The sequence below is a fragment of the Anabrus simplex genome, chromosome 1 (assembly GCF_040414725.1).
Source record: "Anabrus simplex isolate iqAnaSimp1 chromosome 1, ASM4041472v1, whole genome shotgun sequence".
Classification (NCBI taxonomy): Eukaryota; Metazoa; Arthropoda; class Insecta; order Orthoptera; family Tettigoniidae; genus Anabrus; species Anabrus simplex.
Genome location: NC_090265.1, coordinates 495,006,449 through 495,032,364, shown reverse-complemented (window position 1 = coordinate 495,032,364; position 25,916 = coordinate 495,006,449). Strand labels below are relative to the sequence as shown.

At 39.6% G+C, this 25,916-nt stretch overlaps 1 protein-coding gene across 5 annotated transcripts in view; it reads left to right on the top strand.

The window, feature by feature from the left end:
- The first annotated feature begins 721 nt into the window (after nt 1–721).
- LOC136857009 (longitudinals lacking protein, isoforms H/M/V) overlaps nt 722–25,916 on the top strand; it is a 377,513-nt gene continuing 352,318 nt past the window's right edge. For 4 of the 5 annotated variants that reach the window (XM_067135346.2, XM_067135347.2, XM_067135344.2 and 1 more), the window contains exons 1-2: nt 722–878; nt 1,620–2,360. In XM_067135346.2, the coding sequence (XP_066991447.1) occupies nt 1,668–2,360 (693 nt within the window). In that variant the 5' untranslated portion in view covers nt 722–878; nt 1,620–1,667. Of the gene's footprint in view, nt 879–919; nt 1,419–1,619; nt 2,361–25,916 lie in introns of those variants that run through there. The other variant, XM_067135345.2, reaches the window with a different exon arrangement.

The following is a 25,916-nucleotide window of genomic DNA, read 5'->3' as shown; positions in this document are numbered from 1 at the left end:
GTTGTTCTGCAAACGAGTCTGATTATAATAATTCTTGAACTTTTGAAATGAAATTATATCAGTCTGTATGTTGCTTTTTTAATGCATTTTCAATTAATGGCATCAATGCTACATGCGAATGTTCTATTTCTATCAGCACCTGCCGTCGTTTCAATTGCCGTGTTCTGTGCCTCAGTAAATCAATACCTTCTCGAATTTACAACTACCTGAAGGAGGGTGTGTCCTTTGTATATTGGCCTATGGCTGTACTAGAAGTTATTACGCCTTTATTCGCCACAAACTTGAAGTCTCGAAGTAGCTACCATCTTTCAAACAATACTCGAACGATAAGCGATACCATGATATTTTAGGAAAACAACTGTAAGTATGCAGGTGAACATGAAAATGAAGCGGTACTTCCAACGACAATACCTATGTAAATTAAACTGCGACGCCGATGAAATCGAAAGTATAGCTTGGCGTCATCTGCAGATCTCATGTTGTCGATAATATAAAGAATAATAACTTGCAGGGTTCACGAGCTAGTCGGATTACTTTCTGTATGTAGTTCTTCAACTGCGCCGAGAGGTAGCACAACAAGCGCTGAGGTCGATGCAATATCGAACTACTTTGGCTTATTTCCTGAGAATATGAAAAAAATCTCCCGGCGAGAAAAAGAAATGGCACTGAAAGTTCACAGATAGCATCCCTAGATTGCAGGACTGTATGACATACTGGATCAGTAGACGTCAATGTAGATTGAGAAGTGCGTAACTGACGGGAGAGAGGGGAAGTTTTTTTCTTGCTTCGCGATTTATTCCAAAGATAAATGTCAGTTTCAGTTTGAAATTTTTAATGGTCATAAAAAGAAGACTGTTCGTCCAAGGAATCAGTTTCAGGTTAGTAATGCTGATAGATACGTGCATTACAAACTTCAGCATTACGTGCGTCGCATGTCTGCTAATTAGAGACTTCTAATTGTGAATGCGGCGGTGCATTTCTTGAGCTATTATTATTATTTTTGTGGTGCTATGATTTAGTTGGAACGTTCGTTCCTTTCTTCTCTGGCAATTTTTACGCTGTGCGTATTGTACTTCCTTTTGTAGGCTGCTGAGGGCAGAATTCCGGTTAGATGCAACTTGGAAAATGGCGTTTTTATATAAATAAAATGGAATATAAATATTTACAGTAGGCCGTATTTTACGTTAGTTAATGTGTGTGTGACGTTTCTAATATACAGATCGAATTCAGTTCGGAAGGAAAGCAGAAGCAAAGCAGATCTGTCGATTCCTTGAAGGATATATTTAAGAATTGTTACATTACAGTATCATTTATTTTACATTTATTGTAATGATAAGTTGATGCAATTGATAAATTATTTCTCAACAGTTTCACTCGCGGTGTTAGTACCTTACGGGGTGTAATTGTTATGGTGATAGGTAATACAGAATACTGCTGACTATTGAGTTTATATACCCTAAGTTACTGTAAGAGTGAATTTTCAGTGGCAGTAGTGGGTGGGAGTAGGAGATGGTTATGCATTAATTAAACCTGTATTAATTGGTGATTTATTAATGTTATGTTATTGTATTGTGTATCTTGCTTGTCATGTTCATTGCAAGTTCCCTTTTCTGTTTCAGACTTCAACCCGTGTGTCTTAAAAGAACTGGCAGCTCTCGTGTTTAGACATGCTGGCATCACAACAATTTTGTGTTAAGTGGAACAGTTATAGTTCAAATCTACAAAATGTATTTCCTCGTTTACTTAATAGTGAACATTTTGTTGATATCACTCTTGCCTGTGAAGGTCAGATGATCAAATGCCACAAAGTTGTACTGTCTGCTTGCAGTACATATTTTGAAAGGCTTCTAGTTCATAATCCATGTCAGCATCCAATAATATTCATGAAAGACTTGAAACATTGGGAAGTTCAAGCATTAGTGGATTTTATGTATAAAGGTGAAGTGAATGTTAGTCAGGATGAACTGAATTCGTTACTCGCAGCAGCTGAAGCATTGCAGATTCGTGGACTTTGTGGTTCAGAACATGCAAATCGTAATCACCCGGATGGAAACAGACAAAGCAATGTTTCATCTGGAGTTACAAAAATTCCATCAGTATCTCTGCCTCATGATACAGTGTTATCAGGTAGTTCATCAGTTGGTCAAGATCCTCAACAGTTAAAACGACGAAGACCTCCTAGTGTTGAAAAGGATCAGTACTCTACCTTACCAAAGATCTCAAATGTCACATCAACATCACCTACCCCAAGAGGAAGTTCATCATCAGAGACTAGCAACATAACCTCATCGCTCTTGCCAGTTACCGATCATATCAAGACTGATATAGGTGCAGATGTTTTGGAAGAAGTTCCTGAAAAAGTAAGTTATTCGATTATACTTTATTTCTAGAAACAACTTTTGGAAAAACTGCAGGTTATTGGGTTCTACTGAGGCAGTACTTCAGCCTTCCACCAAGAACTATCACTTCTGTCTCGTTTCTTATCTGTTGGTATAATAAATGTCCTTTTTTGTTTGTCAGTGTGTGACAGTTTTTATGTAGTTGGACGAGTAGTAAATAATAAATACATAAATTAAAAGCACATGTTAATTTAGTTAAAAGTAAAACTTGATCACAGTTGATTATAAGAGGCCTAGTACATGGATGTAAGGATTAAGTAAATGACATGAAAAGATAATTAGCTGGAGGAGAACAATTTGTATTAGTATTATTTATTTACCATACTTCTGTTCAGAAATATGGAAGGTCTAGGGAAAAAGGGTGAGCCTCCATTTATCATTAGTATAGCCCGTGGGCCAACACTTTCACACACGTGTAACGACTGTCCTTTGTTTACTTGCTCGCGGCCTTCTTGGAAAGGATGTTCTGCAGCAGTGCTCAGTGCTACCAATCTCAGTACTTCGGAACTATGCTTCGATTGTTCCCTTTCTTGCCGTGCGGACGGTTAGGATAGCATCTGGACAAGATGATTGGTCCGGATGGTTAGGAATCTTGCCATGCACAAGACGATTGGTCAGTGGCGGCTGGTCAATTCGTGCTACCGGGCTCCAGCACGTAGCTTGGAACTGTAAGGAATTAATTATTATCAGTACAATTATCCTGGTGCCTTTTCTTTGTTTTGAGTACGGTATGAATTTGTGTTTTGTGCAAATCAGGACGAGATCTGTCGAACACCTAGCTCTGTTCTCCCGGGGAACTCCTCTCGTGCTCATGTGAAATGAGCTCTGGCCTGTAGCCTGGAGGAAGCAATACGCAGGCGCAGCCAAGCTTGCAACACTCCCCGTAGCCGGTGGAGTATACCATAAACCGGGATCAACTTTCACTGATCCCGTCTGTAGTTACTTGTCCTCCCGCAAGGGGGTAGAAGTGATCGATGCCTCCTGCTACCCTGATGTTGAACGTGATAAGCGATTCTGCCACTAGAGAGCAGCATCGTCTGGGCTCAAATGTACAGCGTAACTGGGGGAAATCTATCGCAAACATAACGTTGTTATTAAGGTAACCAACCAATTATCCATCTTACTTTTGTGTCAAAAATAAGGAATTCGTACGTGAGTCAAAGTATCTTGGACTGACCCTAAATGTTATCCCGCATTAGAAGGTAGATTATGCTGGTAATAGAGGAGGTCTCAATGATTCAGTTGGTTGGCAGCACTTTTAGTTGCTTTCTGCAGTGTTTGATCTCGCGGTTATGTTGTTGGTGCGTGTTTTTCTATCACTGGGTTAGTGTTAAAGTTCATACGGAGATTTATCCAATTATTTATCCACTACAGTGTATATCAAGTGAAATTAAACTAGTGTTCGTAGTGATGATCTATATTTCCAAGATCCTATTTGCACTGCAGATTGAAAACAGCGTATTTAGCGTTTTATGTAGCACGTAGGACGATTTTTTCACGAGCCGCCACTGCGATTGGTGTGGATGGTTAGGATTCTTGCTGTGGACAAGACCATTGGTTTGGACGGTTAGAAGCCACAAAGTGACCCTAGGCCCCTAGTTTCATAAGGAAACACGATTGGTGTTAGGATAGGAAGGATCTGGTGTTTTTATTGTGTTGCGGTTGGTTGCGGATTATGATCAAAATTCTTCACGCGAAGGAGAACACGTGCCACTTTACATTGGCCAATAGGAATACAAGTAGGGTAAAAATATAGAGAGGGGCACTCAACGATTATTACATAGAATGTTACTTGAAATGATTCCAATTTTACCTTATAATGATAGAGGAAGAGAGATGTGTTCAATACGCTTGCCAGAGACCAACCCACCCGCCCCTAGAAGTATATTTACTTTTATAATAAGAAATACTGTTTCAGACGCCATACTCCATTGCTTATAACGGTGATTGGTTCACGTAAGTAAGAGGATGACGTCAGTGACACCTAGGATGAGGCCGAGAATTTGTTACCAACCATTGCAGAAAAAAAAAACTACGAAGCGGCCAGGGAAGTTTGAAATGGCCTCGGTGCGAAATATAAAGATCATTATTTTATTAGCTTTAAGGTATTTTTGCACCTCGAGGCCAATCTCTGTCATGAGAACAGTGGCTCCCTTCGGGAGCCACACTCCCTTCGAGAGGCTCTTAACTATGGCCGCGGCGCATACTGTCCGCACGGCAAGAAAAAAATGTAATTTAGTAGCTGTAACCTATCATTTTAAATTCAGGCCAAGCTCTGTCATGAGAACAGTGGCTCCCTTCGGGAGCCACACTCCCTTCGAGAGGCTCTTAACTATGGCCGCGGCGCATACTGTCCGCACGGCAAGAAAAAAAGTCATTCAGAGGTTCTAAAATGCAAGAAATACTTCACAATAACCTCACTTTTCCACAAATCCTCCTACCTGGGGGCTTAGGCCCCCAGACCCCCGTTAAACGTGTTCACCTTAATGTCACACCCAGTACAAACAGCCATTGCTAATCAACAAGAAGACAGCTGTAAGGAATGAAAGGAGCCCCAACCAACAGTTGGCAGCATTGTCGTTCCTCTCGGCGCTCCCTCTCAGCGCTGCTAGTGCGACAGTGAACTGGCGTGCGCCACCTAGCGGTCGCTCATGTTACTAAACCGTGAGTGCTCTTCTCTATAGCTTCGCCACAAGTAGCTACTTCAGAAATGAAAATGGCGTGTAATAATCTTAATTAGGTTAATCTCCTCTGATACGCTGTCCAAGTAAGATTGCATTAATTTCTACTTACTTATAACATTAGAAATATGTTGGCGCACGGGCTATATTAATCCCTAGCCTGCTTAATTTCTTGGCTGCCAACGACCATAGCTGTGTTGAAACACTGGATCCAGTGAGATCTCCAAAGTTAAGCAACATCGGGCGTGGTCATGATTTGGATGGGTTGCCACACACTGTTGGTGGGGGGGGTAAGGGAATGGAGGAGTGGAAACGAACTGGCCACTCTACCGTGTGTAAACTCCAGCTCGGTCACACATCTGCGGAGGATTGGACCTGCCTTTGGGCAGAATACACCCTTACCTTTTAATTTCTTACTGCTCATTCATTCTGACTGTTGATAGCTAATCATTCATTAATTCAATCATTCCTGTGCTTGCATGCTTCTTTTCACTCTATCAGTCTACCATTCACTCATTCCTTTCTCGCATACATCCTTTTACTCTACCAGTCATTCACTAATTCACCCACACACTCACAGACACTTGAAGCAGTTCCATTAAATTACATTTTTCTTTATATACATTTGAAATTTTGGAAGAGGTAAGTTCCTGGCATCCCCTGACAGCAGGTTCCATAGCTTTGTTGAACACCAGTTAAAACCCTTCTCCAAGGCAGAGGTATGGACGAAAGGCGGACAAAGGGTTATTTATGGTCATGGTTTTACCCAAGATTACAACCCCTTTTTGTACACAAGTAGTCTGAGTTGAAATGTCTCAGAAAAGCCTATCCGATTTTAAAAAATACCCTAAGTGCCTAACTTAATTATTATAACCCAGATATCTATGTTACAATATTAGAAATTAATTTTATCATACTAATTAATACACTGTTACACATTAATAATATAAAACAAACTATACTGCCATGCGTGTAACATGTTAGTGTCATGGCATGTGCTGAATACAACAGCAATATCTGCAAGGTTAATATATATTAAGTAGGCGTACACGAGTGAAATTGACCTGCTTTTTTAGTCGTGGGTTAATTAAGCAAAGCAGATGGTCCGGCATATTGTTGCAGAGTGTCCTTTAAGTGCGTGTAGCCTACAGGTGATCTCAGTGATTTTTTGAATGCCAAGCCAGAGACAATAGACTACATAAAAAATATGAATGTACTAGTTAATGGTCTTGTCACTAGGTGATACTGTCACAGGAGATACTAGAGAGCTGCTTTGCGGCTGATAAGCCAGACTTAAGTTGGTAGCCTTGTGTAGCATGTTAAATTGTCTTGCAAGCCTCACCATGTTTGATTCCTAACCAATTTTTTTGTATCCCCACTGGTAAAGTTTTACTGAAACAAGTGAACCTAGCTTCACCAACCTTACATTTATTGTGATACATTTTTAAAATCATTTGTGGCCTATTGTTTCTTAAAATGAAGTTGAAAATGAAAACCTACAACCTGTTTTCCAGTCATTGACCGGGTCAGGGATGGAATGAATGAAGCAGATATAGGCTATTAGTACGATGGGGTCGCCACTCCCAAAGTGATTTATTAATGACTGATAGTTGCTGTGAAATGAGAATGGAGAGTGTTGCTGGAATGAAAGATGACAGGGAAAACGGAAGTACCCGGAGAAAAACCTGTCCCGCCTCCGCTTTGTCCAGCACAAATCTCACATAGAACGACCGGGATTTGAACCAAGGTATCCAGCGGTGAGAGGCTGACGCGCTGCTGTCTGAGCCACGCAGGCTCCGTTTAAAATGAAGTTATTGTATGCAAGTATCTGTTCACATCTATTTTGGCTCATCGTCTTGGAGTACATGAGGGTTTGTAGGAGAGGGTCAGTTGAACAGTAGTTCTTCCAACATGACTTCTTTACCTGTAGCCTACCATCAGTAATTATAAACCAAGCAAAAACCTCATCTCATTGCTAGTTAAGTGTCCACTTTAAGGTCATGGGAGAAATTTAATGTGATTAAGTAGTTTGTTGGTGGTACAAGTTCTCTGCTCTATAAAATTACTGCCTATACCAGGGACTGCGAACCATGTGACCTTGCCGCGGTGGGGAGGCTTGCGTGTCCCAATGATGCAGATAGCCGAGCCGCAGGTGCAACCATATCGGATGGGTATCTGTTGAGAGACCAGACTAACGAATGGTTCATCGAAAGGGGGGTAGCAGCCTTTCGGTAGTTGCAAGGGCGGCAGTCTAGATGATTGACTGATACGGCCTTGTAATAATACTCAACATGGCTTAGCTGTGTTGATACTGCTACACGGCTGAAAGCAACGGGAAACTACAGCCGTAACCACCTCCCGAGGACATGCAGCTCTCTCTGTATGAATGATGTACTGATGATGGCTTCCTCCCGGGTAAAATATTCCGGAGGTAAACTAGTCCCCCATTCGGATCTCCGGGTGGGGACTACACGAGAGGGGGCGATCATCAGGAAGATGGATACTGACATTCTGCGAGTTGGAGCGTGGAATGTTAGAAGTTTGAATCGTTGTGGTAGGTTAGAGAATCTGAAAAGGGAGATGGATAGGCTAAAGTTAGATGTAGTTGGTATAAGTGAAGTACGTTGGCAGGAAGAACAGGATTTTTGGTCAGGCGACTACCGAATTATCAACACGAAATCAAACAGGGGTAATGCAGGAGTTGGTTTGATAATGAATAAGAAAATAGGGCAGCGGATAAGCTACTACGACCAGCATAGTGAAAGAATTATTGTCGCCAAGATAGACACCAAACCAATGCCCACCACAATAGTGCAGGTCTATATGCCTACTAGTTCAGCGGATGATGAAGAAATTGAAAGAATATATGAGGAGATAGAAGATTTAATACAATATGTCAAAGGTGACGAGAATCTAATTGTGATGGGAGACTGGAACGCAGTGGTAGGCCAAGGAAGAGAAGGTAGCACAGTAGGAGAATTTGGATTGGGACAAAGAAACGAAAGAGGAAGTCGGCTGGTTGAATTCTGCACTGACCATAATTTAGTCCTCGCCAATACTTGGTTCAAACACCACAAACGACGGCTGTATACGTGGACGAGACCTGGAGACACTGGAAGGTATCAAATAGACTTCATTATGATTAGGCAGAGATTCAGAAACCAGGTGTTGGATTGCAAAACTTTCCCAGGAGCAGACGTGGACTCTGACCACAACTTGTTGGTCATGAAATGCCATCTGAAATTGAAGAAATTGAAGAAAGGAAAGAATGCAAAAAGATGGGATCTAGACAAGTTGAAAGAAAAGAGTGTGATGGATTGTTTCAAGGAACATGTTGCACAAGGACTAAATGAAAAGGCCGAAGGAAACACAGTAGAGGAAGAGTGGAGAGTCATGAAAAATGAAGTCAGTAGGGCTGCTGAAGAAATGTTAGGAAGGAAGAAAAGATCAACTAAGAATCAGTGGATAACTCAGGAGATACTAGACCTGATTGATGAACGACGAAAATACAAGAATGCTAGAAATGAAGAGGGCAGAAAAGAATACAGGCGATTAAAGAATGAAGTGGATAGAAAGTGCAAGGTAGCTAAGGAAGAATGGCTGAAGGAAAAGTGCAAGGATGTCGAAGGCTGTATGGTCCTGGGAAAGGTAGATGCTGCATACAGGAAAATCAAGGAAACCTTTGGAGAAAGAAAATCTAGGTGCATGAATATTAAGTGCTCAGATGGAAAGCCACTTCTAGGGAAAGAAGACAAAGCAGAAAGATGGCAGGAGCATATCCAACAGTTGTATCAAGGTAACGATGTAGATAATTTCGTTTTGGAACATGAAGAGGCTGTTGATGCTGATGAAATGGGAGACCCAATTTTGAGGTCAGAGTTTGACAGAGCTGTGATTGACCTAAATAGGAACAAGGCACCTGGAATTGATGATATTCCCGCTGAATTACTGACTGCCTTAGGAGAAACCAGCATGGTAAGGTTATTTCGTTTAGTGTGCAAGATGTATGAGACAGGAGAAGTCCCATCCGATTTTCAGCAGAATGTTGTTATACCTATTCCCAAGAAAGCCGGTGCTGACAGGTGTGAAAACTACCGCACTATTAGTTTAGTATCTCATGCCTGCAAAATTTTAACACGTATTATTTACAGAAGAATGGAAAAACAAGTTGAAGCTGAGTTGGGGGAAGATCAATTTGGCTTCAGAAGAAATGTAGGAACACGTGAAGCAATCCTGACTTTACGTCTGATCTTAGAGGATCGAATCAAGAAGGACAAGCCCACGTACATGGCATTCGTAGATCTAGAAAAGGCATTCGATAATGTTGATTGGACCAGGCTATTTATGATTCTGAAGATGATAGGGATCAGATACCGAGAACGAAGAATTATCTACAACCTGTATAAAAATCAGTCTGCAGTGATAAGAATCGAGGGCTTTGAAAAAGAAGCAGCAATTCAGAAAGGAGTGAGGCAAGGCTGCAGTTTGTCCCCTCTCCTTTTCAATGTTTACATAGAACAGGCAGTAAAGGAAATCAAAGAGAAATTTGGAAAGGGAATCACAGTCCAAGGAGAGGAAATCAAAACCTTGAGATTTGCCGATGATATTGTTATTTTATCTGAGACTGCAGAAGATCTTGAGAAGTTGCTGAATGGTATGGATGAAGTCTTAGGTAAGGAGTACAAGATGAAAATAAATAAGTCCAAAACAAAAGTAATGGATTGCAGTCGAACGAAGGCAGGTGATGTAGGGAATATTAGATTAGGAAACGAAGTCTTAAAGGAAGTAGATGAATATTGTTATTTGGGTAGTAAAATAACCAACGATGGCAGAAGTAAGGAGGACATAAAATGCAGACTAGCACAAGCAAGGAAGAGCTTTCTTAAGAAAAGAAATTTGCTCGCTTCAAACATTGATATCGGAATTAGAAAAATGTTTTTGAAGACTTTTGTGTGGAGCGTGGCATTGTATGGAAGTGAAACATGGACGATAACTAGCTCAGAAAGAAAGAGAATAGAAGCTTTTGAAATGTGGTGTTACAGAAGAATGCTGAAGGTGAGATGGATAGATCGAATCACGAATGAAGAGATACTGAATCGGATTGGTGAGAGGAGATCGATTTGGCTAAATTTGACGAGAAGAAGAGATAGAATGATAGGACACATCTTAAGACACCCAGGACTTGTTCAGTTGGTTTTTGAAGGAAGTGTAGGTGGCAAGAACGGTAGGGGTAGACCAAGGTATGAATATGACAAACAGATTAGAGCAGATGTAGGATGCAATAGCTACGTAGAAATGAAAAGGTTAGCACAGGATAGGGTGGCATGGAGAGCTGCATCAAACCAGTCTATGGACTGATGACTCAAACAACAACAACCAGGGATGGCGAACCTTTTCCAGCTAGTGTTCCATTTTAAGGCTGGTTTATTATTCTCAAGTGTTGACTGTGCCACTCGTTATTTTGCTTTAAGGAATGGCTACAACCTACAAACCCCTCACCCTGCGACTTCCTTTCCAAATTCCCAATTATGTTTTATAATATGTTATTTATTTATTTATTTATTTATTTATTTATTTATTTATTTATTTATTTATTTATTTGTTTGTTAGATATACTGTATATCTTGTAAATACATTTGGTTACATGTTCCATGGTCGTATTTTGCATATACTGCAAAAAGTAAATTTTTAAATACACAATGTAGGTAAGTTTTGAGAATACCTATTGTTATTTTTAAATAGATAAATGAATAAATAAATAAATAAATAAATTATAAGCTCCCATTGTAACACACTTCGTCATTAAATATTATTACCGGGCGAGTTGGCTGCGCAGATAGGGGCGTGCAGCTGTGAGCTTGCATCCAGGAGATAGTGGGTTCGAGCCCCAGTGTCGGCAGCCCTGAAGATGATTTTCTGTGGTTTCCCATTTTCACACCAGGCAAATGCTGAGGATGTATCTCATTTGAGGCCACGGCGCTGTCCTTCCCACTCGTAAGCCTTTCCTATCCCATTGTTGCCATTAGACCTATCTGTGTCGGTGCAACGTAAAAAAAATTGTAAAAAAAGAATTATTAGATATAAATATTGCCAATGGACTTCACTTCCTCAGTTAGCTTCATTATCTTTCCAGGTTGTCGTTCGTATGCTCAACAATTTAACTCATTTCTACCTCATCACATTTCCGCAAGGAAATCAGTAAAAAACAGCTATCCTTGCTTGTAAGGTTACATCCATGCTTTCATCAAAACATACTGCATACAGCTGGGAGTTATCCAAATTGGCTTTCAATTACTCCGAGACTTCTTCACTTATTCTTATTATTCTATCCTTGACAGCAGTTCAGCTGGCTGGCATTCCTTTGATTCTGTTAATTGGGCTGATGACGTCGATGTTAGGCCCCTTTAACACGTTGAGTGCCAGACCGAATTTCATAGGACTGCCGTCTAGTGCCGTGAGCTAATAACATCGAGTTACTCCCTGGTGCCAAAACGTTTACAGGCTTAACCAAGCAAATGATCGCTGAAATGAGGATGTATTTATGATATATTACGTCAACTTATTATGTATATTAGGTAAAATATTGCGACCCCATATGGGGTCATATTGGTCATTACGAATTGTACTCGAACACGCGCCCCCATATGGGGTCGTACTTATACAGTAGTTACTGTCCCGACGCTCGGTCATACTTACCTTTTCCTTTGCAGGGACGCGTTATACGCTGTTGATTATGAGAGATGTGTTAGCTTGTTCATTCTGGGGCCGTAAAAATGTAGGTTCCCCGATTTTAGGTCAGGAAATGTTTGTAAATGGCGATCTTCCGATTTTAGGTTAGGAAATTTTCGTATAAAATGTTGTTATATAAAGTAGTGAACATCATGTAAATTTGGTTAATTAGGATGTAACAGAATATTATTATAAGAAGAATTAGTAGTTACGGAATATTGAATAAATATATAATTTTATTTGTATGACATTTAATTTGAGTGAGAGAACCCAGCAGCGATGATCGTGCAATATGGGAAACCAGTGACTATATCGTTGAAGACGGTTATAATTGTTGCAACAGCTGGCTTGGAAACCCGGAATACAGCGGCGATGTGTATGCTGAAGACTGTAATTTATCAATATGGATGAACATGCGAGATCGCTATTTGCTCTGTACTGAATTCAACATGAATGTAACTATAAACTACGTTTGCATCATTGTCTGACTTGTTCGATATATCGTCCAGACTATTTGCACTAAGTATTTTACTGCTCGATTTGCTAGTAACGACTTAAAAAAAGAAAAGGAAACTCGCAGCACTGCACAATTACATAAACAATCCGTGCGTGAGGTAGACAATGACTTTTTCACCCTACATAGCACTCTTGACGTACCCATATGGGGTCGCGCCAAAACAGGAATTGAAGAATGGAAGGTGGACTATGCACGTACTTAAATAGACGACCAGCAGATGGCAGGAAGAGAACTTATACAGCTTCGAATCACATACTTACTGCGCACCCAAATGGGTTCGCACAGTTCTCGATTTAGAACGAACGTACGACCCCATATGGGGACGTGAAGTTCAAAAATTTGACTACTCTCACGTACCCATATGGGGTCGCTTGGCACTCAACGTGTTAAACAACAAGCATCAATTCTATTAATTATTTGTTGTTTGTTAGGGAAGTTTTCAAATAATCATCAATAAGAAAGTTTATTTCAAGAACTCGCCGTTTCCCATGCATGCTGTACTATGCAGTGAGACAGATGGAAGGTTGGTAGATGCAGAGTGGATCTCGGCCCATAAGTGGCCACGGCTGGTGGCCTGCCGAGCAGAGGAGAGGTGGCCGCGGCTCTACATTTGGGAGACGGAACAGGGCTGGACCTCACGACTGGCCCCAACCGTTGACTGTCCTGAGAATGGTTTCCTGTTTTTTCCCATTCTCCTGCACTAAGGCAAATGCCGGGACATTTCCTAGTATAGGCCACGGCCACCAACCCCCTCACCTTCTCCAAGCATCTCCTTCACCGTAACAAATCTCCCGGCCCAAGAGACGGCGTCACCGTATTAGAGGCTCGCCTTCCCCTTTAGGGAAGGAACGAAGACATTTTAGTAGTAGTACAGATGGAAACAGCTGCACTGATATTATTCCTTGGCCGGAAAGACGATACAAAAGAACTAGTTTGTGTTGTGTAATATTCAATATTTTGTGACACGAACCCTCTTTTTTCTTTAGTTGGCATGGAACAATCATTTGAATGATTAGTCTCGAAATGGCGCTTTACATTAAATGTGGGGGATACAATTGTTTTCGAACACAGGCAACACATCTTTCTATTAGTCCAAATTCCCTTGTCCACTGTTCTTGAAAAATCCGGTCGCTTTGTTAAGTTTCTGTTCTTTTTGCACCAATAACGTTTGTGAGGTCCGTTTACAAAAATATCAGAAAACGACACTGTTATCTCACTTGACTTTCGGATCTAGCAGTGTTGCTGTATTGCACGTCCGGATGGAACTAGTATTTACATTTTCGATATTCATTTCTTAGACGTGAAACAATATAAGATATGTATTGTCTGTAGTACAAGACATATATAAACATTGTTATGTTCACGTGGCTTGTCACTGAAATCGTGTTCGCGTGTCACTAGGTGATGACATAGGTTCGCCATTCCTGGCCTATACACACACCAACCATAGTAGCATTATTAGGGAATAGAATTTATGCAAATCTTGGAATTCCTCTTAGAGGAGGGATGTGTTCATTGCGATATCCTGGAATCCACTATCCTGCCCCCAGAAGTACATTTACTTTTATAACTTAATAAAGAGTTGCACTTGCCGATATCCATTGCTGAAGTAGCTACTTGCATTTCTATTGGCCAGCGTAAAGTCAGATGCGACGTCATTCCCATCAATCACAATAATTTAGAGTGTATTATCAACCCAGGCAGAATAAAAGCACAAACAAATAGAACTGATATAAGCAGAGAAGTGCCGAATCAAACGTACAGTGCTCTGCTGTCGCTCTAGGCCAAATAGAATGCCTTTTATCGCCCTGGGACAATGTGGCCCGGTTTCTTCAACGAATGTTAAGTGTTAACTCTGCTGTTAAGGAGACTTAACACATAATTTAACAAAATGGTCATCTCATCAAGAATTGTTAACTCTAACAAATTGTTAATACTTGCGTTAAATTAACCTGGCAGCAGCCCTGTGTTAAACCTCGTAACAACTGCTAAAATTTCAAAATGGAGGCATGTAGAAGACATAAGTTTGAAGCTTTCCTGCTGTATGAAGACTATTTATAAACTGAAGAAGGCAAAGGACAACCCATACTAAGAAATAACTACTTTCTAGAGTTGTCAGAAGATATATTTCTAATTACCAAAGCCATAATGAACAAGATACTAGACGATATTGAAAATATGTTAGTTTCCAACAGTGAGGATAAATATGAGGCAGGATCCGCTTCGGACCACATGGTGGTGATAGAACACTAAAATGCGAACACGTTTTACTCAAACTTGTCAGGTCTGCAACCTAATAATTTCCGAAAAATTTATGAATCCCCGATTCTAATGCAACATCTATATACTTGAAGAATTGCAACTCCAAGTGGAGCAGTGCCCGAGTGGTCATCGTTCTTGTCTCCGAACCGCGATAACGTAAGTTCGAGTCCCGCCGTAGACATGATTTTTTATACAAATTAAATCATTGTTTCAGGGAATGTGAAGGTAAAATGCGAATAAAATGAATAATCAAATTGCAGTGGACCTTTATTTTCTACCACAAATTAATATATGTAGAAAGAGATCCAGCAGTAACTGTGAGAACATTTAGGCCTAGGCCTATATTCATTTCAGGTAGACAATAAACTGTACTGTTTTTTGCGTAATATTTTTGTTAACGTTCCCTCTAGTATCCTGGAGCTTCAGACTCTGGGTCGGGGATACAACTGGGGAGGATGACCAGTACCTTGGCTGCTATGCAGAACAGGGGCCTTGCTGGGGGATGGGAAGATTGGAAGGGATAGATAAGGAAGAGGGAAGGAAGTGGCCTTAAGTTAAGTACCATCGCAACATATGCCTGGAGGTGAAGTGGGAAACCACTTCGAGGATGGCTGAGGTGGGAATCAAACCCACCTCTACTAAGTTGACCTCCCGAGGCTGAGTGGATCCCGTTCCAGCCCTCGTACCACTTTTCAAATTTTGTGGCAGAGCCGGGAATCGAACCCGGGCCTCCGGGGGTGGCAGCTAATCACGCTAACCACTACACCACAGAAGGGTCTGGCCTCTACTTGTTAGATATTATGTTGAGACACTTTTCATGTAATTATAGGCGACTATGTTCACGAGTGCAAGAAAAAGTGTGTAGAATCCTGCAAAGAATTCCTGCTGCCACTGCAGCATTAACAAGGCATTACATTATTTTCCCCGCAATAAAATAATGCTGGAAAACAATTCAAAACACATCAGTTATCACATTTTCCCGGTGATAAGAATGTTGTGACATAACAGTCCGTTCTTTCATTTTTTAAGCACATTCGCATAATTTTAAATTAGAATTAAATGAAATAAAAACTCTCATTCATCATAACGCTTTTGTTGCCTCTTACTTGACATGTTTACGTCTTATCGGTCTCCGCTAACCATAACCTATAATAATGTAAACCATGTGTCTGTGTGACAAAATACTATTTCAACACACCACTAGGAGTGCTTTATGTAAAGAAACAAAAGACGCTCACTGCCAAACGCGTTCAGAAATCTCACTGAAATGTGTTAACCCACCGTTGGTCGCGGGGTGAGCGCGGTGCTCACTTTCCTTTTTGAAGATGTGCCGTGCGAAGCTAAGTAGCACTATACTTCTTAATCACCGAGTGGCTGACTTTTGGAATGTTTTGAGCAAGTCCAACAATGTTGCAGGGTACGGCACGACTTTCATTAGCAGCCAGGCATTGTTAATGACCACAGTGCATTATAAGTGAGCAAGTCGCTCACCCGCGATCATTGGTGTAATGTGTTACTTCCACATTATTCTTATCATATTAGCCTACAAGTCAGGAATCAAGATTCCATGATTTGTAATTGGTTATTAGAGGAGTCTGATGATGAAGCAGTTCTCTTAGCTGAAGGCAATAATGAAGATTCAGAGTACTCAGATACAGAGCAACCCGACAACAGCGATCACGACAGCGCATCTGATGTTTCTGGGGACGTAGCCGTTCCTAGTCAGCCATTCGAGCCTGCTCCTCAATATGTTGGTTGTTTCAGCATTACTCTGTGGAATATTCATCCCCCTCGTCCCAACAAACGTAGGAAGAAAAGAAACATCATGATTTATCCACCAGGTGTCACACGTGTTGCACAGAATGCGAAGACAGTACGTGTATCTTGGGCTCTCTACTTCCCAGATGTTGTGTTGGAGAAAATTGTGTTTCATACGAATGTTCGCTTACGCATTACGAGAGCTAATTATTCTCGAGATAGGAATGCTGTGGATACCAACATTGATGAAATCAGGGCTCTTATAGGATTACTTTACTTATCCGGTGTGATGAAGTCTTCTTATCAAAATGTTGAAGATTTGTGGGTGACGGATGGGACAGCTCCAGAAATATTTTGTCTAGTGATGTCATACCGGAGATTTTACTTACTTTTGTCTCCGATTTTATGATGCTTAGACGAGAAATGAAAGTAAATCCGTCGATAAATTGGCAGCGATACGAGAAATATTTGAAGGCTTTGTACAGCGCTGTAAAGTTTGCTATTCCGTAGGAGAGTACGTCACAGTTGATGAGATGCTTGAGTCTTTTAGAGGGCGGTGCAGTTTCAGGCAGTATATGGCAAAGAAGCCAGCAAAGTATGGTCTCAAAGACTTTCGCCATGGTGGATTCACGGATGTTTTACACCTCAAATATGGAGATTTGCCCTGGAGTTCAACCGGATGGGCCGTTTGTTACCGATAACAGACCAAGTGCCATTGTGAAAAGATTGACAGAACCAATAAAAAACACTGGGCGTAATATAACGATGGACAACTGGTTCTCTCAGCGGAGCTAGTGAATGAACTTGTGAGAAATGACAATCTTACTGTTGTCGCTACCATCAGGAAGAACAAGACTGCAATCCCACCAGAAATTGTGAACACTAGGCAAAGGGAAGTGAACTCTAGTCTGTTTGCATTCGGTGAGGATGCTTAGTTAGTATCGTACGTACCACGAAAATACGGGAACGTGATACTAATATCAAGTATGCACGATTCTGACAAGATCGATGAATCTTCTGGTGACTTGAAGAAGCCTAGTCATTACGTTTTACAACCTTACCAAGGGAGGGGTGGACGTAGTAGACAAGCTGAAAACTCTGTACACCGTAGCAAGGGTGTGCTATTGATGGCCTCTTCATATATTTTTCACATTACTGGATATAGGAGGAATCAACGCCCAGATCATTTTCCAAAGCAACACGAATGAAGAGATGACGCGAAGAAAGTTCTTGAAAACATTGGCTTAGATCTGACCAAGAATCACGGGGAGAGCTTCTAGTAGTGGCATTCATTCAGATCTTCAAATGAGAATGCAACAAAACCTTGGGCTACCACAGAAAGAGCTGACAACTCTGCCACAAGATAGGACGAAATGTGCCTACTGCCCGAAGAAGAAGAATCGGAAAACAATGAAAAGATGCAGTAAATGTCAGGTCCCAATATGTGGTCAACACACTGTCAGTATTTGTCAGACGTGCCCTTTTGAGATAGGTATGGAAGACGGTAACTAAATGTACCCCGAATCTGCCTTTTGGTATTTGCACAGGGGAAACTTAGAGGCCTAAGGCCGCTTTGCAGCTCTAACCTGGGAGTTTATGCCCCCAGACCCTCTTTGCTTGTCTACATATCACTGGTCTTGTCCACCGCTACCCTAACCTATCCATACGATGGTGTTTACTCAGGAAATGGACTTGTATTACTTTAACTTCAATTCTTTCCTCTCCTCCTAAGGGCATGCATTTTCGAAAAAAAAAAAAAAAAAAAAAGCACATATCAATGACATAATGTTAACTTGATAATTATTGGAATGTTAATTATGCATTTCATAACAATAATTTTTATTGTAATTTGTAGTTATTCATTGTGCAGTGTTAAATTCCTATTTATTTGCTGTAAAATATGTAAACATATATTTCACATGTAGAATAGTAAGAAAAATATATTTAAAAATGGCATGTAAAGCATTAAGTTCTTTACCATGGTGTTTGAAATAATTATGTGTATTCTGTTTCACTGAATATTGTATTTAACTTAACCTATCAACAAAAAATTAATTAAAGAATAAACAAATTTCAAAATTAAAACAATAACACCAAAAATAATAACAATAAAGGTCTCAAAAATCATATTACATTACTGGTGAGCGCTCCGCTCACCCACGACCAGCGGTGTTAAGAAATGAGGCACGACCAACGGAGGGTTAATTTGTCTTTAACAATTGTTTCGTAAGAAATGTTGAAAATGTGTTGGCACTTTTAAACAAAGTGTTAAATTAATAACAGTTTTAGTTAACATTTGTTAAGTAAAATTTTACATACAGTTGAAGAAACTGGGTCTGTGTGTTTTGAGAAAGTACAGAAAAAAGTTGTAATTCAGTTTTCCACCGCTAGACCCTATAGAATGTGCTGTAATTGCCCCACATCAATCTAAGTTATGAAAAAGTAATACCGTTCTAATTAAACTTTCCACCACTGTAGTCCACATAGAATGCGCTGCTATTGCCCTAATCCTACCATAATCTTTGCAGACTAATGGTATTTGCACAGGGGAAACTTAGAGGCCTAAGGCCGCTTTGCAGCTCTAATCTGGGAGTTTATGCCCCCAGACCCTCTTTGCTTGTCTACATATCACTGGTCTTGTCCACCGCTACCCTAACCTATCCATACGATGGTGTTTACTCAGGAAATGGACTTGTGTTACTTTAACTTCAATTCTTTCCTCTCCTCCTAAGGGCTTACGCCTCCTTAGTTCATAACTAGAGAGGTTGGCAGCCTTGTTGACTACCCTAACCGCATCATCCACAAGAAGGCCGTGAGAAGTAAACAAAACAGTCACTCTGCGCGGAGCCGAGGCACTAATATTGGTGAGCACGGTTGGTAGTATTGCTGTCTGCTCTGCTATACAGTACGTTCAAAAAATTATCACCAAAAATAATTCCTACTACTAGTTCAATGTTTTCTGATTCATCAAGTTTTACTGTTATGTTTAGAACTCCTGAAAAGTCTTCTAATATCATTGGACTATTCTTTATTCCCTCTCATTATATGAAACACAAATATCACTTCCATTCACTTTCAGCCCCGTTCTTGATGACCACAAACTTGCATTGTTTTGAAAACTGCTGTATAGGCTATCTTCATCATCACTACTGACACACAGCTTGCCTTCGGGAGATAGTGGGTTCGAACCCCACTGTCAGAGTCCTTAAGGTGATTTTCCGTGGTTTCCCATAAATGCTGGAGCCGTACCTTAATCAAAGCCAGGGTTGGTTCCTTTCCGCTCCTAGCCCTTTCCTGTCCCATCACCACCATAAAACCTATCTGTGTTGGTGTGACGTAAAGCAAATTGTAAAGAAACTACTGACACGTTCTTCAGAAGAGCTTTCAATATTGAATTTGCGTTCTTGAACATCTCTGGATATTCCGAATACTTACCTGTGAACAATTCCTTATTTTGTCTGGATCTAAACCCTCGGTCAGTCTGGGAAGCACCCTCTTTCACACCACATGGCTCTTTGAACGATGTAAACATGAGGTTGGAAAATAAAACATTTGAAGCATAAAACTGAAGAAGAACAAAAAGAAATGGTAACATGCAATAACAAACACAGAGAGTCTATCAACCAGTTGGTTCCAGAAAATCCAAGAGGTATCACCAAATATTCAAGTCTCGCAATCATGAGTAAACGCAGGATCTGAAGAAATATTCGGCTAGCCAAACATGAGTTTATTCGGGTCCCTTTGGCAGTGTGTTGACCAACTTAGGTATGACCATTTAATTATTACTCTCTGTGAGTAACACTTTGAGGCGATACCCACCTTATGAGAGTTATATTAAAATTCAGTCCACCTCCATAGCGCAACGGTTAGCACTGTTAGCTGCCGTCCTCGGGGGGCGGGGCTCGATTACCGGTACTGCCATAAATTTAATGGCAGGAGGGCGGGTATGTGATTGAAATGGTACATGCAGTTCACTTACAATAGGGGTGTGTCTGGAAAGAGCTGCACCACCTCGGGATAAGGACATGAGTTTACTTTTTACCATAAAATTCAAATCTGTACTCCAAATTTTAGCATATTTTGTGCTGGTGGATAAGTGTGGTAGGAAATATCATTCAAACAGCTGCACTGTTGTATAACTTACTATTGGTATTTTAGAAATAGACTTGTTATAGGAAGCTGGTGGGAGAGGAATGAGATAAGCCTACTGTAAATTTACGTACACTGAGCAAGTGGCTGTGCAGTTTGTGTTAGGTAGCTATCAGCTTGCATTTAGGAGACAGTGGGTTTGAAGCTTACTGTCGGCAGCCCTGAAGATGGTTTGCTGTGGTTTCTCATTTTCACACCGGGCAGATACTGGGGCTGTACCTTAATGGGGAACGTACAAGGTGGCAAAACCGAGAGGTAGGAAGAAATGTACCAACTGCAGAGGTGTAACTCCGTCAAATGCCCCCAAAATCTATGAATCCATCCTTGAGAGCAGGGTTAGAAAATATGTTGAATCTACACTTGAGGAGGAACAACATGCATTTAGACCTCATAGATCAACTATAGATGTCATTTTTGTCACCAGAATGTTCTATGAGAAGTATTGGGAGAAAGATAAAACACTTCTAATTGTTTGCTGGACATCAAGAAAGTATATGACCATGCACCAACCCATGGATATATGGGATTGTTTGTCATAAGAAAGTGCCCATTGACTTCATAGCATGAGTACAACTATATGACGAAACCAAGAGTTGGGTTCAGGTCCAGAATGGAAGGTCAGGTTGGTTTGAAACAAAGAGTGGAGTGCAGCAAGGTGGTGGTGGTTATTGTTTTAAGAGGAAGTACAACTAGGCAACCATCCTCTATTGCAGCAAAGAAGTTGTCTCTCACTATTCCTCTTCATAATTATAATGAATGAAGTTTTAAAAGTGGTTGAAAGAAAGGATCCAACAAACTAATGTCCCAGTTTTTACTAATGATATAAGGATGTGGAGTGAGACCGAACAGCCATTCCATATGGACGGGTGTGACATTTACACAATTATACATCAATTTGTAATTGAATTTTTCATTACGCTGAGTAGGTAGTTCTTTGAATTATTGATATTTAGTTGACTTGTGTGTAAGGTCTGCAGCTGGAGCAAAAAAGAAAATTTCACAGGCTTTTTTACTACAGATAGTACAATTTTTTAATAACGTGACGGGTGTGACCCTTTTGCGACAAGAGTTTCTGACTTATTTCAATTATTAGAAAAATTCTGTTAGATACTAAGTTTTATTGCCAAATAGGTATTTTATTTCAATAAAGCACACTTCTCTCAATATTATAAGCACGTCAAGTTCTTGAAAAAAAGTACAGTATTTCACAAAAAAAATAAAACAACATGTGACGGGTGTGACACATTTTGTGACGGGTGTGACATAGTGTACATTTTATATTTATAAAGTGCAATTAAATGACCTTCTGTGATTATAAAGTAGTTGTCTTAACAATAACTTATGTTAAGGATGCTGCCACTATTTCTCATCACATGACAAATAACAGAAACACAGTTTTGTAACTCCAGTACTGTATGAATATCTGGACATACAACTTGATGTAAGAGTAAAGAAAATATTTGTAATTGAACACTAGGAATGAAAGTAATCATAATGCAGTTCATTTCTGTTAACATAACTAAAACTGAAACTGACCACGATTATTGATTGGTATAGGTTGGGAAACTTTCCTGACAACAGCACTGAAGTTCTCACATGAAATGTCATCTTTATCTGGCCAAACCCAGTAAGTACCACTTGGATGCATGTATTGTAGCCTCAGTTCCTTTCTCCTCCAATCAATCTCAAGCACAGTGGCAAAGTACTGCTTAGTGATGGCTTCCTTTTTGGTACGAGTTGAACTTTGCAAAGATACTAAAACAAAATCTCCAATCGAAACATCTTCTAATAATGCTTTTGCATTACATGTATCTATGTCCACTGGTAAATCTTCTACTTTTATTTCTTGCAATGCTGACTGTGCTGTCCTTCCTACCAGAAGATGGCCTCCTTTTTCAGACACTTTAATATAATGTTTTGACAGCAAATAAGGAATGGCCATGGTCTTCGCCCATCTGTTTTCTAAAATAGGTCTGCAACTATGGATCTGATCACTAGATAAGAAGAGAACATTTAATCCTGCCATAGACTTCACACAATCATAGAAATCATGTGCAGAATTGATCACAGCAGTTCTAGCTTTGATGCAAGTCCATGCCTTGCGCTTTATAGTTCCACCAATTCCATCTACTGCCCCTTTTCCATGGGAAGTAGCAAAAAAGCTCCATTCTCCTTCCAATCCAAAATCACTCTCCATGTAACAAAGATTATGAAGATTAAAGCGATTTTTGAATTGAGCTGTACAGCCATCAGAGAAGATCGCAATCTTTTCTAAATTTTGGAACTCTCTTCTTAATGTCTGTGTAACACACTGCAAGAATGCCCAGACTGCACATTTATCATGGCACAATTCATCACTTACCACAGCCATAGAACGTGTAGCACCATGTAACCAAGCACAGGCTGTGAAGATAGTTATCTGTCGATGGCTCCAATGAGCACTCTGTATCTCATCCTGAGCTACAGCACTGAAATTTTCTGCAAAATCAACTTGCAGAATACATTCATTTGCTGCAATTTTATTTTTTCTCTCTTCAAAGTATCGGGACTGAACACATTTAACATACGTGTGAATTTTATAATATTCCACCTGGTTCTTCATCTCGGTTAAAACATCTTGAAGAGATCCATCTGCCAAAACCACTTTATGAAATCCATCTACTTCCTTCCATTGTTTCCATGTGATGAATGTATCTAAATTAGTGTCTCCAAGTAATGCTTCAATGCTGATTTGGCATTCAGAGCAGAGCCCAGTCATGCATTCTTCATTATTTGTATCACAGCATATTGTAGTCAGAAGTTCCCTTCCACAGCCTGGAAAATCTGATTTCACATTCTTAATAGCCTGAATAAGAAATTCAAAGTTAGAATGATATTTACACACACATACATTGTGTGGTGTTTGTGCTATTGGTAAGACATATTCAGGACGTAGCTCAAAGAATTTTGACTTCTTGATCGATAGACCTTCATTTTCTTGTTTGAAAATGACATATGATTCTGCAATAGTAAACAGCATATGCCTTTTTTGGATCAATTCACGTTTCCCCGAATCCTTGTTTTTTACTGATTTCACATCTCTTTTTCCAGGGGCTTGTCGACTTATGTCATCTCTGCAATAGAATTCAATGACCTTTTGTTTGACATTACTTGCTAATGCCTTAGGACTGAGCTTTTCTTCTTTGAAAAGTGCATTAGCAACTTCAGGAATTACTTCCATCGCTAATTTCTTCACTACCGCACTTTTCTTTGTTGGACTAGCTGGTAGATTCTTACGACATCGAGAAACTGCCTTACCAAATGAACGATTGCTTTGATAAGAGCCTATCGATGAACTGGATGGTGTAATTAAGGATGTTTCTTGAGCTCCACTAAGAGACATACGCTTTTTTTTTTCACGACACCTTCTTTGTCTCTCAGAATCCTTGAGTCTTTTTAATTTTAGTTTCTGACTACTGCCAGTCAATTCACTTTTCTTTCTCACTCTTCTTGTTTTGTCTCTTTCACGTTCTTTCTGAAGGTATTCCTGCCATTTTTCTTCATCTTCTTTGAGTTTCTGACGTGATTGCCTTTTCCTAGTAGCAGAGTCAGCCATTTCTGTAATACAAAGCAATACAAGAAGACTGCGAATTTTAAACATGTTTTAGCATAAAATCAATAATTAATGTACAAATTATGCTATTTAATTTAATCCTTTTTAAATTCAGGCTGCTCCTTATCTAGAAGTTCTTTTTTGGCCATTTCTATCCTTCTTATAAACTGTAAAATGTAGTAAATATTATTTCTTATATAATGTCACACCCGTCACAGGAATGTGTCACACCCGTCACAGGAATGTGTCACACCCGTCACAGCGAATTTACCAGAAACAGCTAATGATAATACAACAATATTTAAGTGATAGATTCAGAGCTTGCATAACCTCACTTCTACAAGATCTCCTTTTCATAAAGTAACACACACTATAATTATGTAAAAAAGCATACAATTTTTGTGACGGGTGTGACATTAAGATATTTGAAATATATTTAAGTAAAAATACCATTTAAACTCACCTCATAATATGTTGAACTATCTTAAAATATTCCTTTAATCTTCCTTTGTTGCTTAATGGAGTCAGTATTGAAAAACAAATGCCAGCACAGCAAATATACAGGGCTGCCAAATTGCATTTTATGAACAAAATATTTCAAGGTTACTTAGGTATGTTTAACTAAGGTAAAAAAGGTCAAAATGTTCTGTAATAAAAATTATTTCACAATTTTATACTTTTTCAATCTTTTAGCTTTAATTTGATGTATAATACGCATTATTTTCATTAGAATTAAAAATGGACCTTAAAGGGTGCTTTCACATGGAATGGCTGCGAAGCAGAAATACAAGCTAGACTAGATATTTGGCATAAAGCTTTTACAACCTTAGGTCTTAAAATCAGTTGGCTTGGTGTTGTGTGGAAACTCTTCCAACTGTTCATCTAGGAATTGGAGATAAGGAGATGGATATTGTAGACAACTTGCAGTACTTAGGTGGTGTTCTGTCCTCAGACAATACCATACATCAAGAGATTAGTAGCAGAATTCCTCTTCTTTATATTTTAGATTTCCAATTTTTGACAGTTACATGTAGGCTCCTAATGGCTAACTATGGTTAGAAATATTATTCCATCTGCTGTTCTGTTGCAAAACTTGTTATTTTAGAGATGGACTGTAGTAACCTATTTTATTGTTTCTCCTAGGAAGCTGTCATTTTTAATTTGACTAGGGAGTGTTTGTCTGCTCTGTAGTATTAGTGGCAAGTGTTGCTTTTGTGTATGAGCTTTTGAAACTACTGCAACAGGGTGCATAAGTTCTGATCTAAGGTTCACATTGTTGAGGCTGCAAAAACCATTTGGCCAGTGGAAGGAGGAGTAGGAAATTTGGGGAAGAGGAGATCTCTGATGAAATGTTCTTTGTCACTCAGGTGGAGCCTCAGTTAATATGCCAAGTTAATATTTGAAAACATTAACTTGGTACATTTCACAAGTTACTGTTCTAGTAGTTAGCAGTACTGAAGAAGCAGATATTTTTTGTCAGAACACTGAACTAATACCATTACCAATTACACTACCTATTCATATGTTTTGGGTAATGTAATAGCATTACATGTAACAAGCTTTAACAGCTTCATTTGATATAATAATCCCTTATTGACTATAAATCAAATAGTGAATATTTAAGATTAACTTAAATATTATATTTAAGTGGTCCACCTATTCAATACATAATTTATTACTTTTTTGTCCCCAAAGGGATATCATCAGCTATAATAAACTACAATAATATATCAGAATACCAAAATTATACATCATTAAATTGGAAAGACACATTAAAAACATTGTTGTATGATAGGACATTGAAAATAAAATATTGGCAAACTTTGTTA